Genomic DNA, 25,936 nt, shown 5'->3' on the forward strand with positions numbered 1-25,936 from the left:
TTTAATGTATCGAAACGTATCAAAATTAGATGTAGGATCGGAGTCCTTAAAGGGGTCGGCCCAAGCTTTAAGGTTATCCCCATCCACAAATAAGAATGGAGCGGTGATGCACATGCTCGGCCTGCTGCTCCATTCATATGAGGGAGCGGGACCCCCGTTCTAATGTTCGGTTGGGTTCCCAGCAGTCAGACCCCACAGGATAGGGGATAACATTAAAGCATGGGTCGGCTCCTTTAATAATCGCACTGGTCCTAATAACGGCTATGGGAACCCCAATAAGAGCCCCACTAATAGTGACAACTCAGGACCCCCAACCATAGCAGACCAAAGACAGGCTTATGAGACTGACAAAGATAGGGGAGCACTCAACGTGGCTCTTTTTGTCACTGAGAGCAGGACGCATGCATGAAAGGGGGCTCAATGGGGCGTTTTGTGATCCATAAGGGCCCTCTGGTTAGGTGATAAATGATTTCTGTGGGATAACCCCTTTAAATATTAAAATTCTGGCTTCCCACAGCTACCACTAGGGGGAGCTAGACAAAGACAGTTTTATAGGCAAGTACAGTAAGCTGTGAGCTCCTCCTAGTGGCAGTCACTTGTTAGTCCTCATGTTTTTTCAGAGTGGAACAAATTCTTGGCCCCCATGAATATTATTTCTAGGACACAGTCCGGGAAGTCTAGGCGGTATGGTCACAGGAAAGTCCTTAGGATAGGTCATCTATGTCATATCAGTGAGTGTTCAACACCCAGAGCACCCACCGATCAGCTTCCAGCTCCAGAATTAGCATAGTGTATAAAGCCTGAAGCTGCAGCTCCGTACACTATGTAGTGACCATGTCAGGTAACTGCAGCTCAGGTCCCATTCAACTGAATACAATTCTACTACATAGTGTACAGAGCTGTCTGATTCAAGCTCCATATACTATGCAGATGCAGTGGTCACCACAGCTGATCGGTGAGGGTGCTGAGTGTAGGACTCCACCAATCTGATATCCACCAATATCATAAGGCTAGAAATCCCCTTTAAGAGCCATTTTACAAGGTCTGCACAAGGGCTGCATTTCTCAGTCAGGCCATAGCTCTTCTGAACGGAACACAAAGCGTCATGTGAATACGGGACAGCGAATCAGTCCCATGGTGTATCCACAGCTCAGTCCCATTCTAGTGAAAGGCTGAGCTGTAATACCAAGTTTATCCACTATACAATGTGTGGCGCTGTGCTTGGAAAGTAGTGAAGACGCTGCCGCGATCACCTGACAGTGTGGCTTCTTCGGTGGGGGACCTGGGTATCGGATGGACCTTGCTGATGATGTAACCTATCTATCCTAGATCTGCTGTATCTTACCAAAGATCTTATCCGGTCTAACTCTGAAGATGGGAACCAGTGCTCAGGACTGCTTAGTTTGGGCTGCAGGGTAGGTAGGTGGTAGTGGGCAGGGGGGGAGGGGTGCGTTCATCATCATTGATAAATATTTAATTTTTACTTCATCCCTTTAACAATATTTTGGCTGAGGAGAATTCCATTAACCCCTCGCCCTCCTCGAACACATCAGTGAGAAAGTCAGTCCAGGACCATCTCCTCCCAAGACAAAAACAAGTAGAATAAATCTTCCACTCCCATCATCCTCTATTTTTATGACCTCGTAGTCAACTTAAATGCTTCAGAGTCCATTATACTCGGCGTATATCTATAGGTGACGTACTACATGGTGGTCTGGGGGGGAAAGGAGGTAAATGTGGCTAAGCTGCAATACCTGATACAGTCTACAGACAAGAGTGGCGCTATTTCTAAAAAAAAACAGCCATGGTGTCATACAATATGGCAGAGTAGGGGAATTTGGGAATAGACTGTTACCTGTATTGTAGTCTGGTATGGACCATGATAACACCATAAATCAGTCCTACCAAGATTCAACCATTGCAAACTATTCACATTACTGATACATTTCAGGTTAAAGTTGTCTGAAGGTGACGGCCACAAGAATCTACATAGATAAGCTCCAGCTGATGTTGATCGTTTTCCCCACAGTGGCCACTACAGGGGAAATGTAGTATTGCATACAAGGATGGTCATGTACAGAATGTATACATGGATGGACCAGCTGATTTAGCTGATCTGTGGGGGTCCCAGTTGCCAGACCTCCACCAATCACTTGATGGCCTATCCTAAGGAAAGTTCATGAATACCTTACGCCCTAAAAAACCCCTTTAAGAGTAACTGTTCGGCGTAACCTGCCTTGTTCCCGTGACATGTATTGTAGATGCTTCCCATCTCCTCTTCCCCATCTTTCTCACTCAGCTTTGTTATTTTTCTGTAAATGTATTTTCCCTGCAAACAGCTCTATTTCTTTTACAAATGTTATCTTTTACAACATCTGTAATTTCCCTGAAAATATGGACACGCTGACATCATCTTGTACACTATGGATGACCCAAGCTCAGCAGAAAACAGGAGTTAGGAAGACTATCTAATTTTTCCTACGAACAGCGCCACTCTTGCCCATAGGTTGTGTCTGGTACTGCAGCTTAGCGCTATTCACTTTAATATTTATAAGATGTAATACCACACCATGACCAGCAACAGAAGTGGCACTGTTTATGAAAACCTTAGACAATATTGGGTCTTCGGAGGTGCAGGGATAGTAGTCATGGCACGTTCCCAATGGTCCAATATTAGAAGTGACACATGGCAGGCTAGGACACTTTCCTGTAAATCTTCCCATATGCATGCAAAGTCACCACTGCAAAGTGTGCATGTCTTCTTCAGTGGGGAGAGAGGAATACCGTAAGCCTCTATCACACTCCTATTGTAGTGGCCATGATGGGGTAACATGAAGCTTCTGAGCGCCGATGCAAAATCTGCACCAGGCCCCGATTTTTTAGTACTGGTCCCCTAAGTCTCCAGAGCCCGGGTGCGACCACAATTTTTAGGATTAATTAGGAAAATTAGGATCAAGCATATTAAATGCCAACATGCCCGATCCTTCTTTCCCAAAAAAATAGCCCATCTCTGCTTCTTACGCCAATCTTTGTATCATTTCTTGGTGACAAATTTTGATGCAAATGAACAATTTTGTGTCATGTATAGCCTACAACTGAACAGTCCTTGGAACAACTAGTATAATTATAGGGGTTCCAGTGGTTGCAGCAGCGACTGGGCCCCTAAGCTAGGGGGGCCCACAGATCTCTCTCTCACCACACAAGGGTTGGATTAACTTCTTTGCTATCCTTTCTGATCTCTATTGTTGGCTGGCAGTCCGTGCATTTTAAATGTATGCCCCCTGCCCTCTGGTGCACTGGAGTGAGAAGATTTATGATACACAGCCTTCCACTGTCAGAGAGGAGAAACGTAACCCTTTAATGGCAGTTGGCCAGCAGCATATAGTCAAAGTGGGATTCTAGGGGTGAGGCTGTGGCACAAAAGGTACCACAAACATGGAATGGGAGTGATGAGAAGCTTGTGTGTACAGGTATGTTGTGAAGAAATCGTCATGGTGGTCTGGATAGAGAAGGAAAGGCACATGTAAATGATGTTAAAATGTATGGGTATGGGTGGGTCATGGCTGATGGTTGTGAGAAGTCCTACCAAGATTCAACCATTGCGAACTATTCACATTACTGATACATTTCAGGTTAAAGTTGTCTGAAGGTGATGGCCACAAGAATCTACATAGATAAGCTCCAGCTGAGGTTGATCATTTTCCCCACAGTGGCCACTACAGGGGAAATGTAGTATTGCATACTAGGATGGCCATGTACAGAATGTATACATGGATGGATCAGCTGATCTAGCTGATCTGTGGGGGTCCCAGTTGCCAGACCTCCACCAATCACTTGATGGCCTATCCTAAGGAAAGTTCATGAATACTTTACGCCCAAGAAAACCCCTTTAACAGTAACTGTTCGGCAGGGGCGGATCCAGGGCCGGGCGAGCTGGGCAACTGCCCGGGGCCCCGCGCTTAGCGGGGCCCCGCGGCCCGGCCCTAACAAAATGGTCCCGGTCAGCTCGGTATGGTCGAGCAAGTGCCGGGGCCCACAGAGCCTCTGGGGGCCCCCCGGCACTTGCCTGTCACGATTTCAGCTCATCGGCGTCCGTCCGCCGATGAGCTGAATCGCGATTAAAGCAGGAGCTGTGAGCTCAGCTCCTGCTTTAAAGCTCCGGCCCGGCTTGCGTGTGTAGGTGCGATGACGTCATCACGCTTACACACGCAAGCTGGGCCGGAGCTAAGGAATGGACGGAGTCAATATAAAAGTGGGTGAGGCCTAATTTGCTGCGGCGCGCTGCGTGTAGGGCCCCGCCAAAGTCAATTGCCCAGGGCCCCGCAAACCCTGGATCCGCCACTGCTGTTTGGAGTGGGTATGGGTGGGTCATGGCTGATGGTTGTGAAAAGAAGTTGCGCAGGGGGCCCAAGCTGAGCTTCAGGGCCCATGAGCCTTTAGATATACCCCTACATGGAGCAGATCACTAATAGAATAGCGATGGTCGCCTGTGCCTCTCCGCGGAGTACAGATTTACAGCGTACATAGTCATTTCAGGGTAAGATTCTTATTTTGTGAGGGATTATTCATCCACATAACGACTCGCCAGAAATAATCGGCGAATGACTCCACACAATGACCGTGCCGGTGTACAGAGTGTGCGGCACCCGAAATAGCCAAGGCCAGAAATAACTAATTGTCCTTTGTCAAGTGTTTGTGTCCGGTCACCCAAGACTAACATGAGGCCGAGGCCCCCCCGAGAAGCTCTTTCAGACCATCGGCACAGTGTCAGGGCTCATGCGGGATGGTTTACGTCTCATCACCTATTATGTTATCTATATTTTTGGGTAAGGGGAGGATCAGCCAGGGGCGTAGCTGTACAGAGTACATGCATTGTAGTCACCGGTGCCAGACAGGGCTCAAATACTGCTCTACGGCCTGCAAAGACGCCAGTATTAGAAATGGCACATGGTAGATGGGGGCCCATTACAGACTACAAATTGGGGCCCAGTTAAGTCACTGGATACAATTTTATTTGTACCTAGTTACATAGTTACATTGTCACATTCAGCTATTCCCAGATTTAGCATTGTGATCCAGACATAGACAAAACAAAACCCCCTATGGCCAGCATTGCCTCACATTGGGAGGGGGGCAAATGAATGAATAAAACTTGTCCCATGTCTTTGTATTGACCACTCATATAGAACACTTTCACTTTTTGCAACCCAATGCCATTCATTCAAAATGGAAATTTCACTATACAATAGGTTTACAAGGTGATTCTATAGAACATTCTATCAGTAGATTCTATGGATGGAAAACGTGTAATAATAAGCAGGAGACAGGAGAAGAAAGGGTCCCATCGGCATCATCATTGGTGGTGTGTAGAACAAAGGGGGACCCAGAGAAGATAATAAAATGAGCCCTCGATATGGTGCCAGGACAGAAATAATGTCTGGCATCAACAGGCTGAAGTTACATAATAATGCAGATTAATATGGTGTGCTCCTCATAACCTCTACCAGCCCCCCTCCCTGGGTGTTTCCCCTAATTGTCTACCCCTTGTTCTTTGATGAGTGCCCTCCTCCATATTATACTCCTTGTCTCTCCTTAGATGATTAGTCCTCTATCTTCACATCCTTGCTTTTGTCCCAGCCTGGGTTATCATTTCCTCTGCAGCCTTCCCTTTACCCCTGCCTGGGAGCCCTCCTTCTGTAAAGCTTTCCCCTTGTCCCTCCCTAGGAGACCTCCTTTTATGAAGCCTTCACTTTGTTCCTCCCTTGGTGTCCATCTCTACAGCCTCCTCCTTGTCCATCCTTAGATGACCTCCTCTTCAGCCTTCCCTTTATGCCTCCCTGGTGTCCTCCTCTGCTGCAGCCTTCCCATTGTCCCTCTTGGGGTGCTCTCTTTTTCTGCCTTACCCTTGTCCCTACCTGGGGGGTTTTCACTGCAGCCTTTCCCTTTGTCTCTCCCTGGGTGTCCTCTCTCCCTCCCTGAGAGCCCTCCTTCTATGTAGCCTTCACCTTGTTCCTCCCTTATAATCCTCCTCCTTCTCCATCCTTAGATGACCTCCTCCTCAGCCTTCCCCTTATGCCTCCTTGGTGTCCTCCTCTGCTGCCGCCTTCCCTTCGTCCCTCCTGGTGGTGTGACTTCTTTTTCCTCATTACCCTTGTCCCTATCCCTGTCCCTACCTGGGTGTCTTGCACTGCAACCTTCCTCTTTTCTCTCCCTGGGTGTCCTCCTCTCTCTCTTTCCTTTGTCTCTCCCTGGGTGTCCTCCTCTCCCTCTTTCCATTGTCTCTCCCTGGGTGTCCTCCTCTCTATACTTTGCCTTGTCTCTCTCTTGGTGTCCTCCTCTGTATTCTTTGCCTTGTCTCTCCCTGGGTGTCCTCCTCTCCATTCCTCCCCTTGTCTCTCCCTGGGTGTCCTCCTCTCTATTCTTTGCCTTGTCTCTCCCTGGGTGTCCTCCTCTCCATTCCTCCCCTTGTCTCTCCCTGGGTGTCCTTCTCTCTATACTTTGCCTTGTCTCTCCCTGGGTGTCCTCCTCTCTATTCTTTGCCTTGTCTCTCCCTGGGTGTCCTCCTCTTTATTCTTTGCCTTTTGTCTCCCTGGGTGTCCTCCTCTCTATTCTTTGCCTTGTCTCTCCCTGGGTGTCCTCCTCACTATTCTTTGCCTTGTCTCTCCCTGGGTGTCCTCCTCTCCCTCTTTCCATTGTCTCTCCCTGGGTGTCCTCTCTCTCTTTCCCTTGTCTCTCCCTGGGTGTCCTCCTCTCCCTCTTTCCATTGTATCTCCCTGGGTGTCCTACTCTCTATACTTTCCCATTGTCTCTCCCTGGGTGTCCTCCTCTCTCTCTTCCCCTTGTCTCTCCCTGGGTGTCCTCCTCTCTCTCTTTCCTTTGTCTCTCCCTGGGTGTCCTCCTCTCCCTCTTTCCATTGTATCTCCCTGGGTGTCCTACTCTCTATACTTTCCCATTGTCTCTCCCTGGGTGTCCTCCTCTCTCTCTTCCCCTTGTCTCTCCCTGGGTGTCCTCCTCTCTCTCTTTCCTTTGTCTCTCCCTGGATGTCCTCCTCTCCATTCCTCCCCTGGTCTCTCCCCTAGTGTCTTCCTTTCCATTATTTCACTTGACTCTCGCCAGAGTTTTTATGTTACACATATTTTTTAAGAAATGTTGGTGATTGTAGTTTTTAATTTTCTAATTTAATAGCTAGATTAAAAAAAAAAAAAAAAAATCCTGCAATTCCAGGTTTTGCCACCAAGCCTAAACCACTCTGTGACTTCCTGTTTCCTATAGAAGGACAATCGACAATAGGCACAATGGACTGGATCAGACCCTATTCACTTGTAAGGGAAGGATTGTTAGTCACACTCTGCGACCTGGGAAGAGATTGTGTACAGAGGGGCAGAGGCGAAGCTATAGGGGGTGCTGTGGGAGCAGTCACTAATGGGCCCTGGACACTGAGGGGGCCACAAAGGTCCCTCTGCCACATAAAATATACCGCTATTCCTCTGAAGAGCTGGAAAATCCTCTGTTGTGACTGGTGGATTCTGGATCTCATCTACATATAAATGATCGCTGTGATCAGTGTGTTGTAGGTGAGGTGACTGCTGTAAAGAAATCTACAGTAAACAGGAAGTCTCAGTATGGCCTAGTGGACAGAGTCAGTACTGCAGGATTAGGAATTTTTTTTTACTATAGAAAATAACATGGAAAAACTTTATTAAAAAAAAAATCAACAAAAATTCTTTAATTCTTTGTGCTTAACATAAAACTGGATTTAAAATATTTTCTGGCGTCACATTTAAAGCTAAATCTGTCCCTTAATAAACTGGATATGGGCTAAAATATGAAAAAAAATTAGTATTTAATTTTCACATGCCCGTCTTTCTTTAGGTCTCTGCAGTGATGACGCAACGTCTCAAGACATGACCAAGCACTGGCCTAAGAAATGAAGTAAAGATGTCCAACGTAAGGTTTGTTATTGTAACTAATATAGTTTATGTACAAAGTATGAGGCGGGAAAATTATATTAGAAGGATTGTTATATTATTGTATTAAATAATAATAATAATAATAATAATAATAATAAATGAATGAATAAAAAAAGAAAATAATAATACTACTAATAATAATAGAATAAAAAATGAAAAAAATAAATAATACTAAGTGAATAAAAATGAAAATAATAATAATAATAATAAATTTATAAAAATGAAAATAATAATAATAATAATAATAATTGAATAAAAAATGGAAAAATTTTTTATAATAATAATAAGTGAATAAAAATGAAAATAATAATAATAATAAAAATAAATTAATAAAAATGAAAATAATAATAATAATTGAATAAAAATGAAAATAATAATAATAATAATTGAATAAAAATGAAAAGAATAATAATAAATTAATACCAATGAAAAGAATAATAATAATAAATTAATAAAAATAATAATAATACATTAATAAAAATGATAATAATAATTGAATAAAAAATGGAAAAAAAATTATAATAATAATAAGTGAATAAAAATGAAAATAATAATAATAATAATTATAATAATAATAAATTAATAAAAATGAAAATAATAATAATAGTAATAATAATTGAATAAAAAATGGAAAAAAAAATAATAATCTGAACCAAAAATAGAACAGTAGAAAAAAAAGAAAAAGAATTATATAAAACACAAAAGTGAACCAAAAAAATAATAAAAATAATAATAATTAAATAAATTTTAATAAACTGAACAAAAAATAGAGCAGTTGTAATAAAAAAATAAATAAAAAGCTGACATAAAAAATATATAAAACCAAAAATATAATAATTAAGAACTAAAAAAATTAAAATAAAAATGTAATAAAATAATAGTAATAATAATAATAATAATAATAATAATAAGAGATAAAAACACCCAAACTGCACCAAATAAAACAATTATAACCAACTTCATAAAAACTACTCAAAATAAAATAAAAAAACCACCCCCCTGTTCTCGCTCGGTCTTACACTCTCTTCTTCTTCTCTCTGTTGAAATGATCCCAAAGAATTTCATTGTACCCTCGGCCGCCACATTACATTAATGGAGAGGATGCAGCGAAGCATGCAGATTTTTTTTTTTTTATTATTTTTCGCCTGTAATTGTGACCGCCCTCTCGCCAAGTGAAATGTTAACATTTGGGGATTTGCTTAGAGAAAAGCTCAGTAGGACAAACTTAAAACCCGGCCATTACTCATTTCATAAGAGCGATGTTGTCATCGGCTGCCAGTAATAAAGCTTTTGTTGTTTCTGACAGCGTTTCCTGAACCCGGCATGTCACCAGTGGGGGGCACACGCCGATATTCTCTGAAAAACTCAAATTTTTTGACACCCTTTTTGTTAATGGAAATTTTTGAAAAAATTTTTGAAAAAAAAAAAAAAAGCATATTCTTTTTTTTTCTTGCATCCTTTAAGACGGGGGGGGGGGGGGACTGTTCCTGATTTGTGTATTGGCATTGAGCGGAGGAAGGGTGAGAAGCGAGCGGGGCATTCTCAGAAAGCCATAGAGCAATGATTAGTAACAGCTGACAGTCTCGGCCTGAGACTCTTTTTCTTTGGTTACCTCATTGGGATCGCCGAGTACAATGGGACGACTGTCCCCAAGCCAAGAATTAAAATCCCAAGAACACAAAAAAGTAGCAGCGCAGATTCCTGTAACGAGATATCACCGCTACCTGAACAATGGCGGCCCCAAATGATACCTTTGTATGTATTCACACTACATAAGATACAGTGCGGAGGTTTTCCTGGGGCTATGGAAGCCATCGCTGAATAGACATATTATCCCCCGCTATATTATACCCCACTTCTTAATGATGTTCAGAGAAGATGAGCGGAAGTGGATGATGGGTGGTGGAGCAGCGGGCCTGTGACATCCCATATTATATTACAGGGATGCTCCAAGTTTAGGGACATTGATATTATACTCGGAACTAGGGAACATAGAACAAGAAGGGTTAATGCCAACAATTAGAACACAACTTTGTATAAACGGAAAGTTCTAGAACTTTCTAACAGACTGGTTCTATTCCACCCCATTGACGAGAGCTCTGCTTGCCCTCAGTGACTGAGAAGACTCCTGGTCAGTAACCTTGTACATAGCTAGTCCTGCTCTCAGCTGATACATTGTATCCAGTCTAGACAATGCTCTGTGAGCTCAACAGCCTGGACTCCACACTGATACATTGTATCCAGTCTAGACAATGCTCTGTGAGCTCAACAGCCCGGACTCCACACTGATACATTGTATCTAGTCCAGACAATGCTCTGTGAGCTCAACAGCCTGAACTCCACACTGATACATTGTATCCAGTCTAGACAATGCTCTGTGAGCTGCAGTACCCTGGTCTGGCCACTAGACATAGAATGGAGCTGTCTGCCTCCTGTTCCATTTTCTGGGTATTAGCTGCAGAGAACAGCTGATCGGTGGGGGTGCTGCATGTTGGACTCTCATATTGATGACCTAACTTAAGTAATATTTTTAGCCCTGAAAATTTCTTTACCATTGTGTCCCATTACAGAGGGAGCAGTGGGGGAGGGCTCCTGCGGCAGCCGGATGCCTTACAGCAAGGCCGAGATTTCTTACAAGAAGGGGACATGTTCTTCGGTTACACAGACAGAATAATCACTTAGATGTTTCTCACCCCTGGACTTACTGACAGATAGTCAGTTATTACATATGGCTTTATCCACCTAGTACTGAACTCATTGGGGGGTTAGTAAAGGGGTTCTCCAGGGTGGGATTGGTCACTATAATTGCAGTGAGCTCCTCCTAGTGGCAGCCGCAGTGACTGCACCACCATATACGGGGGCAGAGCAATGTCCCCTCCCACTAGGTGCCATTACAATCCTATCCTCTGCCTCTATGCCGCCAGTATGATGGGGCCCATGTGGAGTGAGTGTGACTCAGCATTAGAGGGTCCCGTGCGCTCGGCAGGGATATACTGGCTACAGCCTAGAGGATACATTAGTCACGGATCTCTCTATATCTCCTCCATATGTTCTACATGTACAAAATTGCAGCCTTAACACGATTACGGACGGTCATGGATCCCATTAGTGCGCCCGGCGGTTCCTCAATGCCGCCATTGTTGTCACTTCTTTACAAGGCTTTGTTTCCGTGACCCCTGCACCCCTGTGCAAAACATTACAGCCTCGCACAATGACTGCACCACAAGCAACGCGCCCTGCTGTGAACACGTTACATACGACATGGCCCTAGGCCCTCCGTATGCCGCCATATAGTGCACCTTATGGTGCTGTATTACGGGCTTACAAGGTAATGACTCTCTTATCTTTATAATACCGCAGGTTGTGAATATCGCTTTAGGGAATTACAGGCGGAAGGGAATCGTGCACTCATCAGCGCCCCCCAATGGAGAGCAAGAGAACGTCACAACCACAGCTTTTGAGGATGCTGAACTGGGCCCAATTCTGTAACAGGGTAACAGAGGTGTCTTCTTATGACCAGGGGCATTTATGGATTTATGCCACCTTAGTTCTCAGAGCCTGGCTATAGCCATTACCTCTGTATACTACTATAGGGGTCCCAGCGGTGACCAGGCCTAAAAGTCAGGGGGAGCCACAGGTTGCCCCTAACACACCAGGGATAAATAAACTTCTTTGCTCTCCTTTCTGATCTGCAGTCTGTGCATCATAAATGTATTCCCCCCGCCCTCTGGTGCACTGGAGGGAGAAGATTTATAATACACAGCCTTCCACTGTCAGAAAGTTGGTCAGCAGCATATAGGCAAAGAGGGATTCTGTGAGGGAGGCTGTGGCACAGATGGGGTACAGCTACGAAATGAGGGGTGGGAATGATGGGAAACTTGTGTGCACAAACACGTTGTGAAGAAATCTCCATGACGGTCTGGGCTGGATGCTGCAAAAATGTACGGATGGGTCGTGGCTGGAGGGCTGAGCTTTTGCACCAGAACCTGTGCCCATGCTGCACCCCCTATATCTTTATGCCATGTTTGCTAGTTACAATGTATCAGTGAAAGTTAAATGTATCAGTTTGGAGTCCGGGCTGTTGAGCTCAGAGCATTATCTAGACTGAATACAATGTATCAGTCTGGTGTCCAGGCTGTTGAGCTCACAGAGCATTGTCTAGACTGGATACAATGTATCAGTGTGTAGTCCAGGCTGCTGAGGTCACAGAGCATTGTCTAGACTGGATACAAATGTATCAGTGTGGAGTCCAGGATGTAGAGCTCACAGAGCATTATCTAGACTAAATACAATGTATCAGTCTGGTGTCCAGGCTGTTGCACTCACAGAGTATTATCTAGACCAGGGGTCCTCAAACTGCAGCCCGCCAAGCACTTCTGTCTGGCCCCGCCGACAATACCGGCAGGCGTGCATTTATAATGAAGCTCCTGGGGAGCTCGGGCCAGGCCATGGAGCGCACTTCACTTTACCTATTGGAGGGCACCGCTCCCGATGTCTGTGCGACCTGCTCTGCCTCCGACCCACTGTTTAAAAAGTTTGAGGACCCCTGATCTAGACTGAATAAATGTATCAGTCTAGAGTTCAGGCTGTTGATCTCACAGAGCATTATCTAAACTGAATACAATGTATCAGTCTGGTGTCCAGGCTGTTGAACTCACAGAGCATTGTCTAGGCTGGATACAACTGTAACAAACCCCCGGCTGTAATAATATTAAACGTGTCCAGGCTCTTTGCTTTTGGATGTTTTAGGTCACTGATAAGGAGCAGAAGTCATGACAATGGTGGAGAATAGAAACATAAAGTGTATTGGGAACCCGCAGAGCCTTCCTATCCGGTGACGGGGCCGGAATCTCTGACACTTTACTCCCAGGGTGCCATAATCTCTATACCATTCACTCATCTATTATGTTACACACAACCGCCTCTCTCTTCCCTGATCCCAGCACTGAAGTGACACCTACAGTGGGGGCAGAGGACTCATCTTACATACATGGCGGTAATATATTACTGTATGGGAGAGATTTAGCTCACCTAGTCAGAAGGTAATCGGCTATTGTACAGGAGACATGAGATACCCAGGCACCACGACAGCTGCTGAACGGGCTCCCTGTATCCCTGGCATTGTATGACACAATACACTGCTCTCCAGGAATTATAGAAACTGCTTTGTGAGGCTGTGAGCGCTGCTATATCTAGTCTAGGGGGCAATCTGGGGAGCAGTTCATGTTGTCGAAAGTTCTAACCATCTTGATACAGAGCTCCAAATCCCCTGTATAGACAGAATGTCGGTCCTACAAGTGCACTGGCACTTCATTCAGAGGGAAGATACCAGGGGCCCCTGTTCTACTGAACACTGAGGGGCCTGATGATGCTCAGACACCATGGCTGGGTCCTATGGATCATGTGGATAAGGTGTCTCCAATGGTACAACCCCTTTAATGGATACATTCTGGCTATTGACCACCACCACTAGGGGGAGCTCAGGTGCCTATTACATTGAACTCATTAATAAAGCAGTATACAGGTATGTATAAGCTATACAGCGAACAATAAAATACTGTAAATTCCAAAGTTGCATTGCTGTAATTCACAAATACTGCCATATGGTGCTCAAGAATAACAACATATAGTGACCATGTAAGACTTACACAAAGTTATACTGTGCCACTACCTTCATGCTACATAAATATACTATACTGTATCTAAGTAGCAGTGCCACATAATACACAAAGATAATACTGCCATACAACTTCCATGCACAATTACCTAAATAACATCGCTATACAGTGCTGCCACCACAGCATACATTGCAAATATAACATACAATGCCTAATGAGATCGCACACAATGCATAAATACCGCCATTCAGTGCTCAATTATACTGACAAACATTGACCAAAATAACATTTCCATGCACAATTTTCTAAATAGCAATGCTATACAGAGCTGCCACCACCATTTACTGAAAATATAACATGCTACACAGAGTCTAAGCAGATCGCACACAATGCCTAAATAAGTACCGCCATACAGTGCTCAATTATGCTAACATACAGTGATAAAAATAACATTTCCTTGCACAATTTACTATATAGCAATGCTATACAGTGCTGCCACCACCATACATGACCCACTACAGTCTAAATAGCGGTGTCACATAATGCCTAAATAAATACTACCTTACAGTGTTCAATTATACCAACATACAGTGACCAAATTGCATTTCAATGAACAAGTATTTAAATAGCAATCCTACATAGTGCTGCCACCACCATACACTGCAAAGATGACATAATGTACAGTGACTAAGTAACGGTGTCACATAATGCACAAAGAAAATACATCCATACAGTGCTCAACTATACTAACATACGGTGACCAAATTACTTTTACGCACACAATTACTAAAATAACAGTGCTGCAACCACCATACACTGCAAACAAAGTATACTATATAGGGCAGCTCGATGGCTCAGCCCTGGAGTCCTGGGTTCGAATCCAGCAGGGAACAACATCTGCAAGGAGATTGTATGTTCTCTTTGTGTTTGCCTGGGTTTCCTCCCACACTCCAAAGACCTACTGATAGCGAACATAGATTGCAAGCCCTCTATGGAACAGTTTTGACTAAATAAATAATACTGCCATACAATCCCTAAGTAAATACCGCCATACAATACTAACATACAGTGAACAAGTTACACTTCCATGCACAATTGCACCCTGCCGCCACCTGCAAAACACTGCCGCAAAAGTAAATACTACCGTATACAGTGAATACTACCGTATACAGTAAATACTACCGTATAGACCAAGTTACCGCACCAAAGTTGACACTGCAGGGGCCCTGTGTGATTCTAATAATAGATACTGTATTTACAAGGGCCAAGCAATAGAGGTTGCAAAGGTAACAGTCACCCCAGGGGTCTTGTATCTGAGTAAGCTGCCGCATAAGCAGAATACGGTATTATAATGGCACATGGTAGGTGGGGCCCAGTTATGGTTTTTGCATTGGGCTCGGCGGATTCAAGTTACTGTCCGTCTCTGGATGATAAATGTATTCTCGTGCAGGTTCCTAGTGGTCAGTCCTAGATACTGGATACGGTATATGCATTTTACTACCGCAACATCATCGCCATCGTATACATTGTCACATATTTGGCAACGTGCTGAACAGCTGATGCTGAAATGAATCCAGGGATCTCCACACACAGGCGAAGGCTACATATGGATCCCAGCTGGTGGGACTGTCTAGTGTCTCCATATCATGTTACATACTGGAACGCCGACCCAGTCACTCCGTAATATATAGCATGTCTGAACGGGATCATATAGGGATTACACGATGCTATCACTTTTTTCCTAATCTGTTTTTATTGTTCGATTGTAAATTTTTAAATTCTATTTTCTGTCCATGATTATGGGGGCAGCCATCTTGTCTGAGCTGCTCCTTGTTCTCTTAACAGCATTTAGTGATTTGCTTTACAGCACAGGCATGTCCATAGGCAGCAATGGGCAGTGGTCCCTGTGTAGGGAGGGGGAGGAGTTAAGATGTGACATCATCTATTGTCCGTAGTGATGTCATAATGGCTGAGTGGTGTTATCTATAGATAGGTGATGTAAATAGGGTGACTGCTGCGTAGAAAGCTCCTAATCGTCAGTGGCAGTCTATTATTGGGTTTAGTGGTCAGAGTAAACATTGTAGGATTAGAAAGAAAAAAAATCTTTAATATATTTAACATAAAATTTTGGTTTAAAAAGAAAAAAAAATTGTCATTTTCACGTAATTTTTTTCTAAGGCTAGGTTCACATCAGCCATGGGTTCTCCGCTAGAGAAACCTGAATGATAGAGACCCCATAGACTATGATAGGGTCCGCTGGGTGTCCACCATTTTCATTCTGAAAGCTAAATTTTGACTGTTTCTGCAGAGGAGGCTCCAAAAGAGAGACTCATGGTGATGCCTTTAATGTTTAGTGAATTCATTGGATGAAATGTAATACTTCACTTCCCCTGCGGAGGCGCTGCAGGGAATTTGAACACTTTCACCAAAGATTACAAGTGATTGGGGCAGGTATGGTTGAAGTATGGAGAGCGTCTGTGGGTTGTCTCCAGCCTAATACTTGAGTACAGGCAGGTCCCCTATAATATGAGGACTATTATTGTCCACAAACATCTCTTTCAGCTTCTCAGACCCGACATTGCAGCTCAACCGATACGATCAAAATATGTCAGATAAAGCGTGGCGTGGGCGTCCGCCCACATCGCTACCATTGTACATCTATTCATTTTACTATGGTAATGTAATACTTGTAGAAACACAAAGACGGACCCAAACAATGCGACCCCAGATGGGCCCAGACCTAGGACTGCAATGAGGCCAGTGAGGAGTTAAACCTAGACTTTCCTGGTTTGCCCTTCTTACCATATAAACTAAGTCATTGTGAGATTTTCAAGGGGTTATACAGGATAAAAAATAAAAAAAATCAGTGTTTTTTTCCAAAAATAGCGCCACCCTGTCCACAGGCTGTGTGTGGTATTGCTGTTCAGCCTGACTTCAGTGGTGTTGAATTGCAATACCAGAGACATTGAGGAAGGGATTGGGATGTTTCTGGAAGAAAGCAACCATGTTCTTATATTTCCTAGACCATTATCAAGACTCGAGATACCACAATATCCCGATAGGAGGAAAATATATTACCTATTAATATTTATAATCCAATGTCTGACCAATATCCCATATCTAGTGTGGCCCCGGGGCAGCCCCTATACAGATAATACAGGAAGGAAGTGTGTGTCTACAATATGGCCGGTCCTATACAGACAATACAGGAAGGAAGTGTTTGTCTACAATATGGCCACCCCTATACAGATAATACAGGAAGGAAGTGTGTGTCTACAATATGGCCGCCCCTATACAGATAATACAGGAAGGAAGTGTGTCTACAATATGGCCGCCTCTATACAGACAATACAGGAAGGAAGTGTGTGTCTACAATATGGCCGGTCCTATACAGATAATACAGGAAGGAAGTGTGTGTCTCCAATATGGCCGCCCCTATACAGACAATACAGGAAGGAAGTGTGTGTCTACAATATGGCCACCCCTATACAGACAATACAGGAAGGAAGTGTGTGTCTACAATATGGCCGCCCCTATACAGACAATACAGGAAGGAAGTGTGTGTCTACAATATGGCCACCCCTATACAGACAATACAGGAAGGAAGTGTGTGTCTACAATATGGCCGCCCCTATACAGACAATACAGGAAGGAAGTGTGTCTACAATATGGCCGCCTCTATACAGACAATACAGGAAGGAAGTGTGTGTCTACAATATGGCCGCCTCTATACAGACAATACAGGAAGGAAGTGTGTGACTACAATATGGCCACCACTATACAGACAATACAGGAAGGAAGTGTGTGTCTACAATATGGCCACCACTATACAGACAATACAGGAAGGAAGTGTGTGTCTACAATATGGCCGCCCCTATACAGACAATACAGGAAGGAAGTGTGTGTCTACAATATGGCCACCCCTATACAGACAATACAGGAAGGAAGTGTGTGTCTCCAATATGGCCGCCCCTATACAGACAATACAGTAAGGAAGTGTGTGTCTACAATATGGCCGCCCCTATACAGATAATACAGGAAGGAAGTGTTTGTCTACAATATGGCCACCCCTACATAGACAATACAGGAAGGAAGTGTGTGTCTACAATATGGCCGCCCCTATACAGATAATACAGGAAGGAAGTGTGTCTACAATATGGCCGCCTCTATACAGACAATACAGGAAGGAAGTGTGTGTCTACAATATGGCCGTCTCTATACAGACAATACAGGAAGGAAGTGTGTGACTACAATATGGCCACCACTATACAGACAATACAGGAAGGAAGTGTGTGTCTACAATATGGCCGCCCCAATACAGACAATACAGGAAGGAAGTGTGTGTATCTAATATGGCCGCCCTTATACAGACAATACAGGAAGGAAGTGTGCGTCTACAATATGGCCGCCCTATACAGACAATACAGGAAGGAAGTGTGTGTCTACAATATGGCCGCCTCTATACAGACAATACAGGAAGGAAGTGTGTGTCTACAATATGGCCGCCTCTATACAGACAATACAGGAAGGAAGTGTGTGACTACAATATGGCCACCACTATACAGACAATACAGGAAGGAAGTGTGTGTCTACAATATGGCCGCCCCAATACAGACAATACAGGAAGGAAGTGTGTGTATCTAATATGGCCGCCCCTATACAGACAATACAGGAAGGAAGTGTGCGTCTACAATATGGCCGCCCTATACAGACAATACAGGAAGGAAGTGTGTGTCTACAATATGGCCCCCCCTATACAGACAATACAGGAAGGAAGTGTGTGTATCTAATATGGCCGCCCCAATACAGACAATACAGGAAGGAAGTGTGTGTATCTAATATGGCCGCCCCTATACAGACAATACAGGAAGGAAGTGTGTGTCTACAATACGGCCGCCTCTATACAGACAATACAGGAAGGAAGTGTGTGTCTCCAATATGGCCGCCCCTATACAGACAATACAGGAAGGAAGTGTGTGTCTACAATATGGCCGCCTCTATACAGACAATACAGGAAGGAAGTGTGTGTCTCCAATATGGCCGCCCCTATACAGACAAGCCCCTTTTAGTGTCTGCACCAGGGTCTGTTAGTTGGGTGAGGACATCTATAACATCTGACTGATGGTTCTCCGGTCTTTGAAGTCACTTTTTCGCCCTTTTTCCTTTGGAGTGATTAGAACATGATCAATGGTCCTGGCCATTGTTGGCGGGCAGCGAGTGTGCGGGTGATCCGCGCTTTTCTCCTCTGTCCTTGTGCTCCGGATGGTATAGAAGAATTCACACGGCCACATCTTTGTGGTGCAATAAACCTTGAGAATAAGATGGAGACAATGGACATTCCTGAGTGAGTCACCGCCATCTCCGGTTATGAGGCCGCCATTCAGCTTTCTTCTCTGGATCAACCAGGGTTCATTGCTGAAGGCCTATCAATGCGGAGGTCATGGCTTTACAGCTGGCTAAGCCCCCCATAATGAGGTGACGTAAGATCAGAGGTCAGGGGTTTTGTTACGAATCTCGGTAATTCACCTCTTGGATTAGAAGATTGATGAGGTTGTGATATTAGAAGGGTTTTCTCGTGGGTTGCAACTTCTTTCCAGTATGGCCAACAATACTTGACCGGTGGGGGGGGGTGTCTATATTTACTTAGTGGGTTGGTCTGTATTTACTGAAGGGGCTAGTCTGACGTCTGCATTTATTTAGAGGGTTGCTCTGGGGTCTAGATTTACTAGGGGTCTAGTATCAGGTCTGTATTTGTTCGAAGGGTCTCATCTGGGGTCTGTGTTTGTTAGTGGGGCGGTTCTGAGGACTGTATTTGCTTATGAGTCCAGATGGAGTTTTCATTCTGATGACCTATCCACAAGATATGACATCCAGATCCCACACAGTTTGGGTGTATCCTGTATGGTTATATCTCTTTCCACTTGTTGTCACTCGGTGCAGTAGCCTATATGACTATATCTCTCTCCACTTGTCCTCACTCGGTGCAGTACCTTGTATGACTATATCTCTATCCACTTGTCCTCACTCGGTGCAGTAGCCTGTATGACTATATCTCTCTCCCTGTCCGCACTCGGTACTATAGCCTGTATGACTATCTCTCTCCCTGTCCTCACTCAGTGCAGTAGCCTGTATGATTATATCTCTTTCCACTTGTTCTCACTCGGTGCAGTAGCCTGTATGACTATATCTCTCTCCCTGTCTGCACTCGGTGCAGTAGCCTGTATGACTATATCTTTCTCCACTTGTCCTCACTCAGTGCAGTAGCCTGTATGACTATATCTTTCTCCCTGTTCGCACTCGGTGCAGTAGCCTGTATGACTATATCTCTCTCCACTTGTCCTCACTCGGTGCAGTAGCCTGTATTACTATATCTCTCTCCCTGTCTGCACTTGGTGCAGTAGCCTGTATGACTATATCTTTCTCCACTTGTCCTCACTCAGTGCAGTAGCCTATATGACTATATCTCTCTCCCTGTTCGCACTCGGTGCAGTAGCCTGTATGGCTATCTCTCTCTCCCTTCTCTTCACTCGGTGCTCTAGTCTGTATAACTATATCTTTCTCCTTGTTCTCACTTGGTGCTGTAGCCTATATGACTATATCTCTCCCCACTGTCCTTACTTGGTACTGTAGCTTGTATGACTATATCTCTCACCCCCTGTCCTTGCTGCAGCCTATATGACTTTATATTTCTCTCTCCATGTCCTTACTCGGTACTATAGCCTGTATGACTATATCTCTCTCCCTGTCCTCACTCAGTGCAGTAGACTGTATGGCTATCTCTCTCCCCCCTTCTCTTTACTCAGTGTTGTAGTCTGTATGACTATATCTCTCTCCGTGTCCTCACTTAGTACTGTAGCCTATATGACTATATCTCTCCCCACTGTCCTTACTTGGTACTGTAGCCTGTATGACTGTATCTCTCTCTCGCTGTCCATGCTGTAGCCTATATAACTATATCTCTCCCCACTGTCCACTCGGTACTGTATCCTGTATGACTATATCTCTCACCCCCTGTCCTTGCTGTAGCCTATATGACTATATATCTCTTTCTCTATGTCTTTACTCGGTACTGTAACCTGTATGACTGTATCTCTCACCCACTCTCCTTGCTGTAGCCTATATGACTATATATCTCTTTCTCTATGTTTTTACTCGGTACTGTAACCTGTATGACTGTATCTCTCACCCCCAGTCCAGGCTGTAGCTAATTTGACTAAATCTCACCCTCTCTCTCACTCCAAGTTTTGAGAATATAAATATGTCTGGAGATCTCATCTAATGTGATATGAGCTGCACTGATCACAATTATCTTTGGAAAGCACAAGATATAGGAAGAGGCAGAGAAGTCATATACGACTGTAATATCAGACTACAAGGATCAGCAGCTGCATTACATAGTGCACGGGTTTTGTATACACCAAACGGTGGGAGATTTTGACTCAATATTTGTAAGATTGTTGGTTCATTTGTTATTGTAGATACAAAACCGGTTATATGCTTTGGGTGAATTTCATAGTTCAAGCATTGAAATTATAAAATCAATTTAATAAAAAATGCAAAGCAATGTCATGTGGAATGGGGATTGTACAAAATGAAAAAGCATGTCTGCACCACCCCTGCCCACAGTTGGTGTGTGGTAGTGCAACTCAACCTAATTTTCTTCATTGCAGCTGCAATACCAGACGCAACCATTGGGATGGAGTGGCGCTGTTTCTGGAAGCAAGCAAGAGTATTAGCAAGATGGACGTTATTGTTGTTCTTACCTGTAACCAAACTGGATACGATGAGAGGGAGGACGAGCATCTGGAGCATTCTCATCAGCAGCTCTCCAGGAAAGGAGAAGTACTTGATCTCCCGGAAGGTCATGTTATACGACCGGACAGAAAATCCCAGGATGATACCTGTAAAGAATAAGCAGAGTCACAATGAAGACAGAGTAGGGCGTATCTTTGGTTCTGTAACCCAGAATTATATTGCAGGGTCATGGATGCTGAGATATGAGGAGCTGTTTGAAAGCCCCGGGTGATAAAGCTGCAGCCACAGAATTTCGGGGCAGGTGACATGCACTATTACATGGCACCAGTTCAGATGACTACAGAGTCCTCCCATGCACCGTCCTGCATAGTTTGGTTTGGTACTGAAATGGTCTATCCATATGTGGCAGATTTGTTGTTTCATTTATCTGAAGAAATTTGTGCAACAACGCTGCAATGTGTGAACTTAAAGGAAACCTCCACCAATTCCAAATATATGCATCCTTCAATAGGCCCCACTCCACTGATTCCGGCACAGTTGGAATTTTTTCTCTAGCCCCTTCCATTCCTGAGCAATTGATGATTATTTACAGCACCTGATATGGTAATTAGACTTCCTACTGTTAGATGGGCGGGTCCCAGACTACCCAGATTACATACCGGGTGCTGAAAATAACAACAGCGATTGCTCTGGAATGGTGAGGGCTAGAGAAAAAATTCCAACTGTGCCAGAATCAGAAGAACTGAGCCTATGAGAGGATGCAAAGAACTGAAGATGGTGAAGGGTCTCTTTTAATCTAAAAAGTTCTGGGGGGGCAGGATATCAGAGATGAGTTGGGGGATCTCACTTTTTCCCAGGGGGCTTCAGTTATTTTAGCAATGAATCTACGGGACACGTATGTAACATGAAGCCCCGGGGCACCGATACTTGTAAGCTCTATTACAGGGCCCATGTGTCCTATATAGCTCAGGTCTCCTCATATCGGACTGATGGGCCTCTATGGTCCTCCTCAGGGTCTGGGGTTGTGAGGTGATAAGGAAATACATACCCATATCTAAACCAAAACGTAGTCCCACCCATACCCTATGACCTTCCAAATCTACCCTCATTTTGATATATAACACCATTTACACTTTAAACCATACTCCATTCACATCCAGAGCAGCCTTCAAAATTTTGCCATGACACATGTCCCTCTCCCCTTGTTGAATTAGCAAGTACATACATAGATGAGGGCATGCAACTTGTGAACGGACAAGAAAGCAGAAGGATGTTGAATGCAGCTTTGGATGTGACTGGTGTATAAGACTTGATGTAATGACAAATAGCCATTCATGTATTTTCTAGTGAATGAGGTTTTTTTCTCTCTTTCAATGATTTTTTTTCATACTTGCATACATAAAACAGTCTTAGCTCCGCCTCCTGACCTCAACCAATCAAAACCGACACAAAATATCATAATATGAGGAAACAACCAATAGCGTGTGTTACGAGAAAGTCACATGACTTACATAGCAAACTGCGAACCTGCTACAGATCGGCATGGAATCTGATGGAAAATTCTCTGTGAACTCAACACATCAGCAGCAGCACTTGCACAAAGCTCTCTGCTAGTTTGCTACAATGTATCAGTCTGGAGTCCATGCTGTTGAGCTCACAGAGCATTATCTAGACTGGATACATCAGCAGCAGCTGCATGAATTTCTCTGCTAGTTTGCTACAATGTATCAGTCCAGGCTGATGAGGTCACAGAGCATTGTCTAGACTGGATACAATGTATCAGTGTGTAGTCTAGGTTGTTGAGCTCACAGAGCATTGGCTAGACTGAATACAATGTAACAGCTGCAGGAATCTCTCTGTTAGCTTGCTACAATGTTATCAGTCCAGGCTGTTGAGCTCACAGAGCATTGTCTAGACTGGATACAATGTATCAGTGTGTGGTCCAGGTTGTTGAGCTCACAGAGCATTGTCTAGATTGAATACAATGTAACAGCTGCACGAATCTCTCTGTTAGCTTGCTACAATGTTATGAGTCTAGGCTGTGGCGATCACAGAGCATTGTCTAGACTGGATACAATGTATCATCTGAGAGCAGGACTAGCTATGTACAGGGTTACTGTCTCTGTATGGACACCAGAGTCTTCTCAGTCACAGCAAGCAGAGATCTTGTACACATTGGAGCCCCCTACTCACCAACAATGACAGCAATGATGGTGAAGAGGACAAAGCCGTTCCTCAGGAGGAAACTCTTGACATCATCCTTTGTCAGGTTCTGCATCTTCTTCTTGGCCATCATGGAGCGTTGGCGCACACCTTGCTGGAAGCGCTCCATCCTGTTCCCAGATCTGGGGTCTTCTCCGTTGCTTTTAGTCATCTGCGCTGCTGGTTATAGACGCCTCTCCGCCCAGTATAATGGCCACTGGAAATTCCAGCAGATGATCAAAGGCCGGCAAGTAGAGCTGTAACACAAGATGTGAATACGCTTTTATAGGTATCCGGGCACAAATCAGAGGCCGGCCAGGTAACACTACCATACACCGCAGGAAGGGATCCTCTATGTGATAAAGAGGGGACAAGATAGAACGGTAGATAGATAGATAGATAGATAGATATGAGATAGATAGATGGATAGATAGATAGATAGATAGATAGATAGATAGATAGGAGATAGATAGATAGATAGATGATATATAGATAGATAGATAGATAGATAGATAGATAGGAGATAGATAGATAGATAGATAGATAGATAGATAGATAGATAGATAGGAGATAGATAGATAGATAGATAGATGATATATAGATAGATAGATAGATAGATAGATAGATAGGAGATAGATAGATAGATAGATAGATAGATGATAGATAGATAGGAGATAGATAGATAGGAGATAGATAGATAGATAGATAGATAGATAGATAGATAGGAGATAGATAGATAGATAGGAGATAGATAGATAGATAGGAGATAGATAGATAGGAGATAGATAGATATATAGATAGATAGGAGATAGATAGATAGATAGATAGATAGATAGATAGATAGATAGATAGGAGATAGATAGATAGATAGATAGATAGATAGATAGATAGATAGGAGATAGATAGAGAGGAGATAGATAGATAGATAGATAGATAGATAGATAGATAGATAGGAGATAGATAGATAGATAGATAGATAGATAGAAGGATAGATGGACAGATAGATAGATAGATAGATAGATAGATAGGAGATAGATAGAAGGATAGATGGATAGATAGATGATGGATGGATGGATAGATAGAAGGATAGATAGATAGATAGATAGATAGATAGATAGATAGAAGGATAGATGGATGGATAGATAGATAGATAGATAGATAGATAGATAGATAGATAGATAGATAGATAGATAGATAGGAGATAGATTATTGAAACTGTTGCTTTAGAAGATTCCATCCTTCTATAGATTTCTAGCCTCATGTTGTCGCAGTATCCGCAGCCTTCGGTCCTCCAGCCATTGTACAACTACAACTCCCAGCATGCCCAGTCACCTACAACATGACTTTATTCCATGAGTTTGTCATTGGGCGCTGGTGTTATCAGTGATCTTACACCGGATAGCAGGAAAACATACAATACATCAGGGAGTTCTTATCTTATCACAATCCAACCTGACACTGTCCCAAAAAGTTAATATTATCTGCTCAGAGGTAGCAGAGCTGAATTTGTCATTTAACCCTTTGTACGTCCTCACAGCGCTCTGAGTTGTGCAGTAGAAAACCCGTGCGTCATTATCTAACATTATATTGCATACCGAGTTAGAACAACTTCAGCTCTGCTACATCTCCTTAGACGCCACTAACGTGCAACGAAGAGGATATTTTGGCTCCAAGTCAAAAATAGTCACCGGAGTCCGGAATCAGAACGCATGCAGCCTCTGTGATGTAGCAGAGCCGAGTTTGTCACTTGATCCTGAGGTATCTTCTCACTATAACCTAGCTGCACAGACTTAGGTAACATACTCAGCTCTGCCACATCAGTAGTGTTATCAGCCAAGTTGTGGCTCCCTGCCTGTCACTCAGGGGTAACAGAGAGCGGATTGTTTGAGATTTAGCAGCAGATTTCGAGCAAACTGTGATGGAATGCGTGCAGCTCTTTGATTCTGTTAAGCGACTGATGAATGAACATTCGGGGAGGGGGGCACTTATTTATTTATCTTGCAAGTTTTTGGCTTCCAAGCTGAAAACAAAGGCAGATGTAGCAGAGCGGAATTTGTCACTCAAGCACGTTGGATAACAAACTCCTCTCTGCTACGTCTAAACATCTGACACTGTTCTGTCACACGGTGCATGGCGGACGGATACGTCGTCCATTGCGTTGCGCATAGTAAAGCAAAAAATTCTGTAAAGAAATTGTGAAAAACTAACAAAAACTGTAAACATCATGAAAAAATCGTGAAAAACTAACAAAAACTGTAAACGTCGTGAAAAAATCGTGAAAAACTAAGAAAATGCGCGTTAGCTGGATCCAGCCTTGGACCACAGGAGCTGACCATCTAATCCAACTCATGATATTCGATATAGAACATTCCGCAGAATTTTCATGTTATG

At 43.7% G+C, this 25,936-nt stretch overlaps 1 protein-coding gene across 1 annotated transcript in view; it reads right to left on the reverse strand.

Annotated features, from left to right (window-relative positions):
• Nucleotides 1-25,936, reverse strand: part of SLC1A3 (solute carrier family 1 member 3) — a 41,333-nt gene that overhangs the window by 14,613 nt on the left and 784 nt on the right. Inside the window, exons 2-3 of the mRNA XM_075268040.1 lie at nt 23,537-23,802; nt 21,352-21,489 (exon numbers count right to left, since the gene is read on the reverse strand). Of these exons, the coding sequence (XP_075124141.1) occupies nt 21,352-21,489; nt 23,537-23,717 (319 nt within the window). The 5' untranslated portion in view covers nt 23,718-23,802. The remainder of the gene's footprint in view (nt 1-21,351; nt 21,490-23,536; nt 23,803-25,936) is intronic.

This window comes from Leptodactylus fuscus, chromosome 1 (assembly GCF_031893055.1).
Source record: "Leptodactylus fuscus isolate aLepFus1 chromosome 1, aLepFus1.hap2, whole genome shotgun sequence".
In the NCBI taxonomy this organism is placed as follows: domain Eukaryota; kingdom Metazoa; phylum Chordata; class Amphibia; order Anura; family Leptodactylidae; genus Leptodactylus; species Leptodactylus fuscus.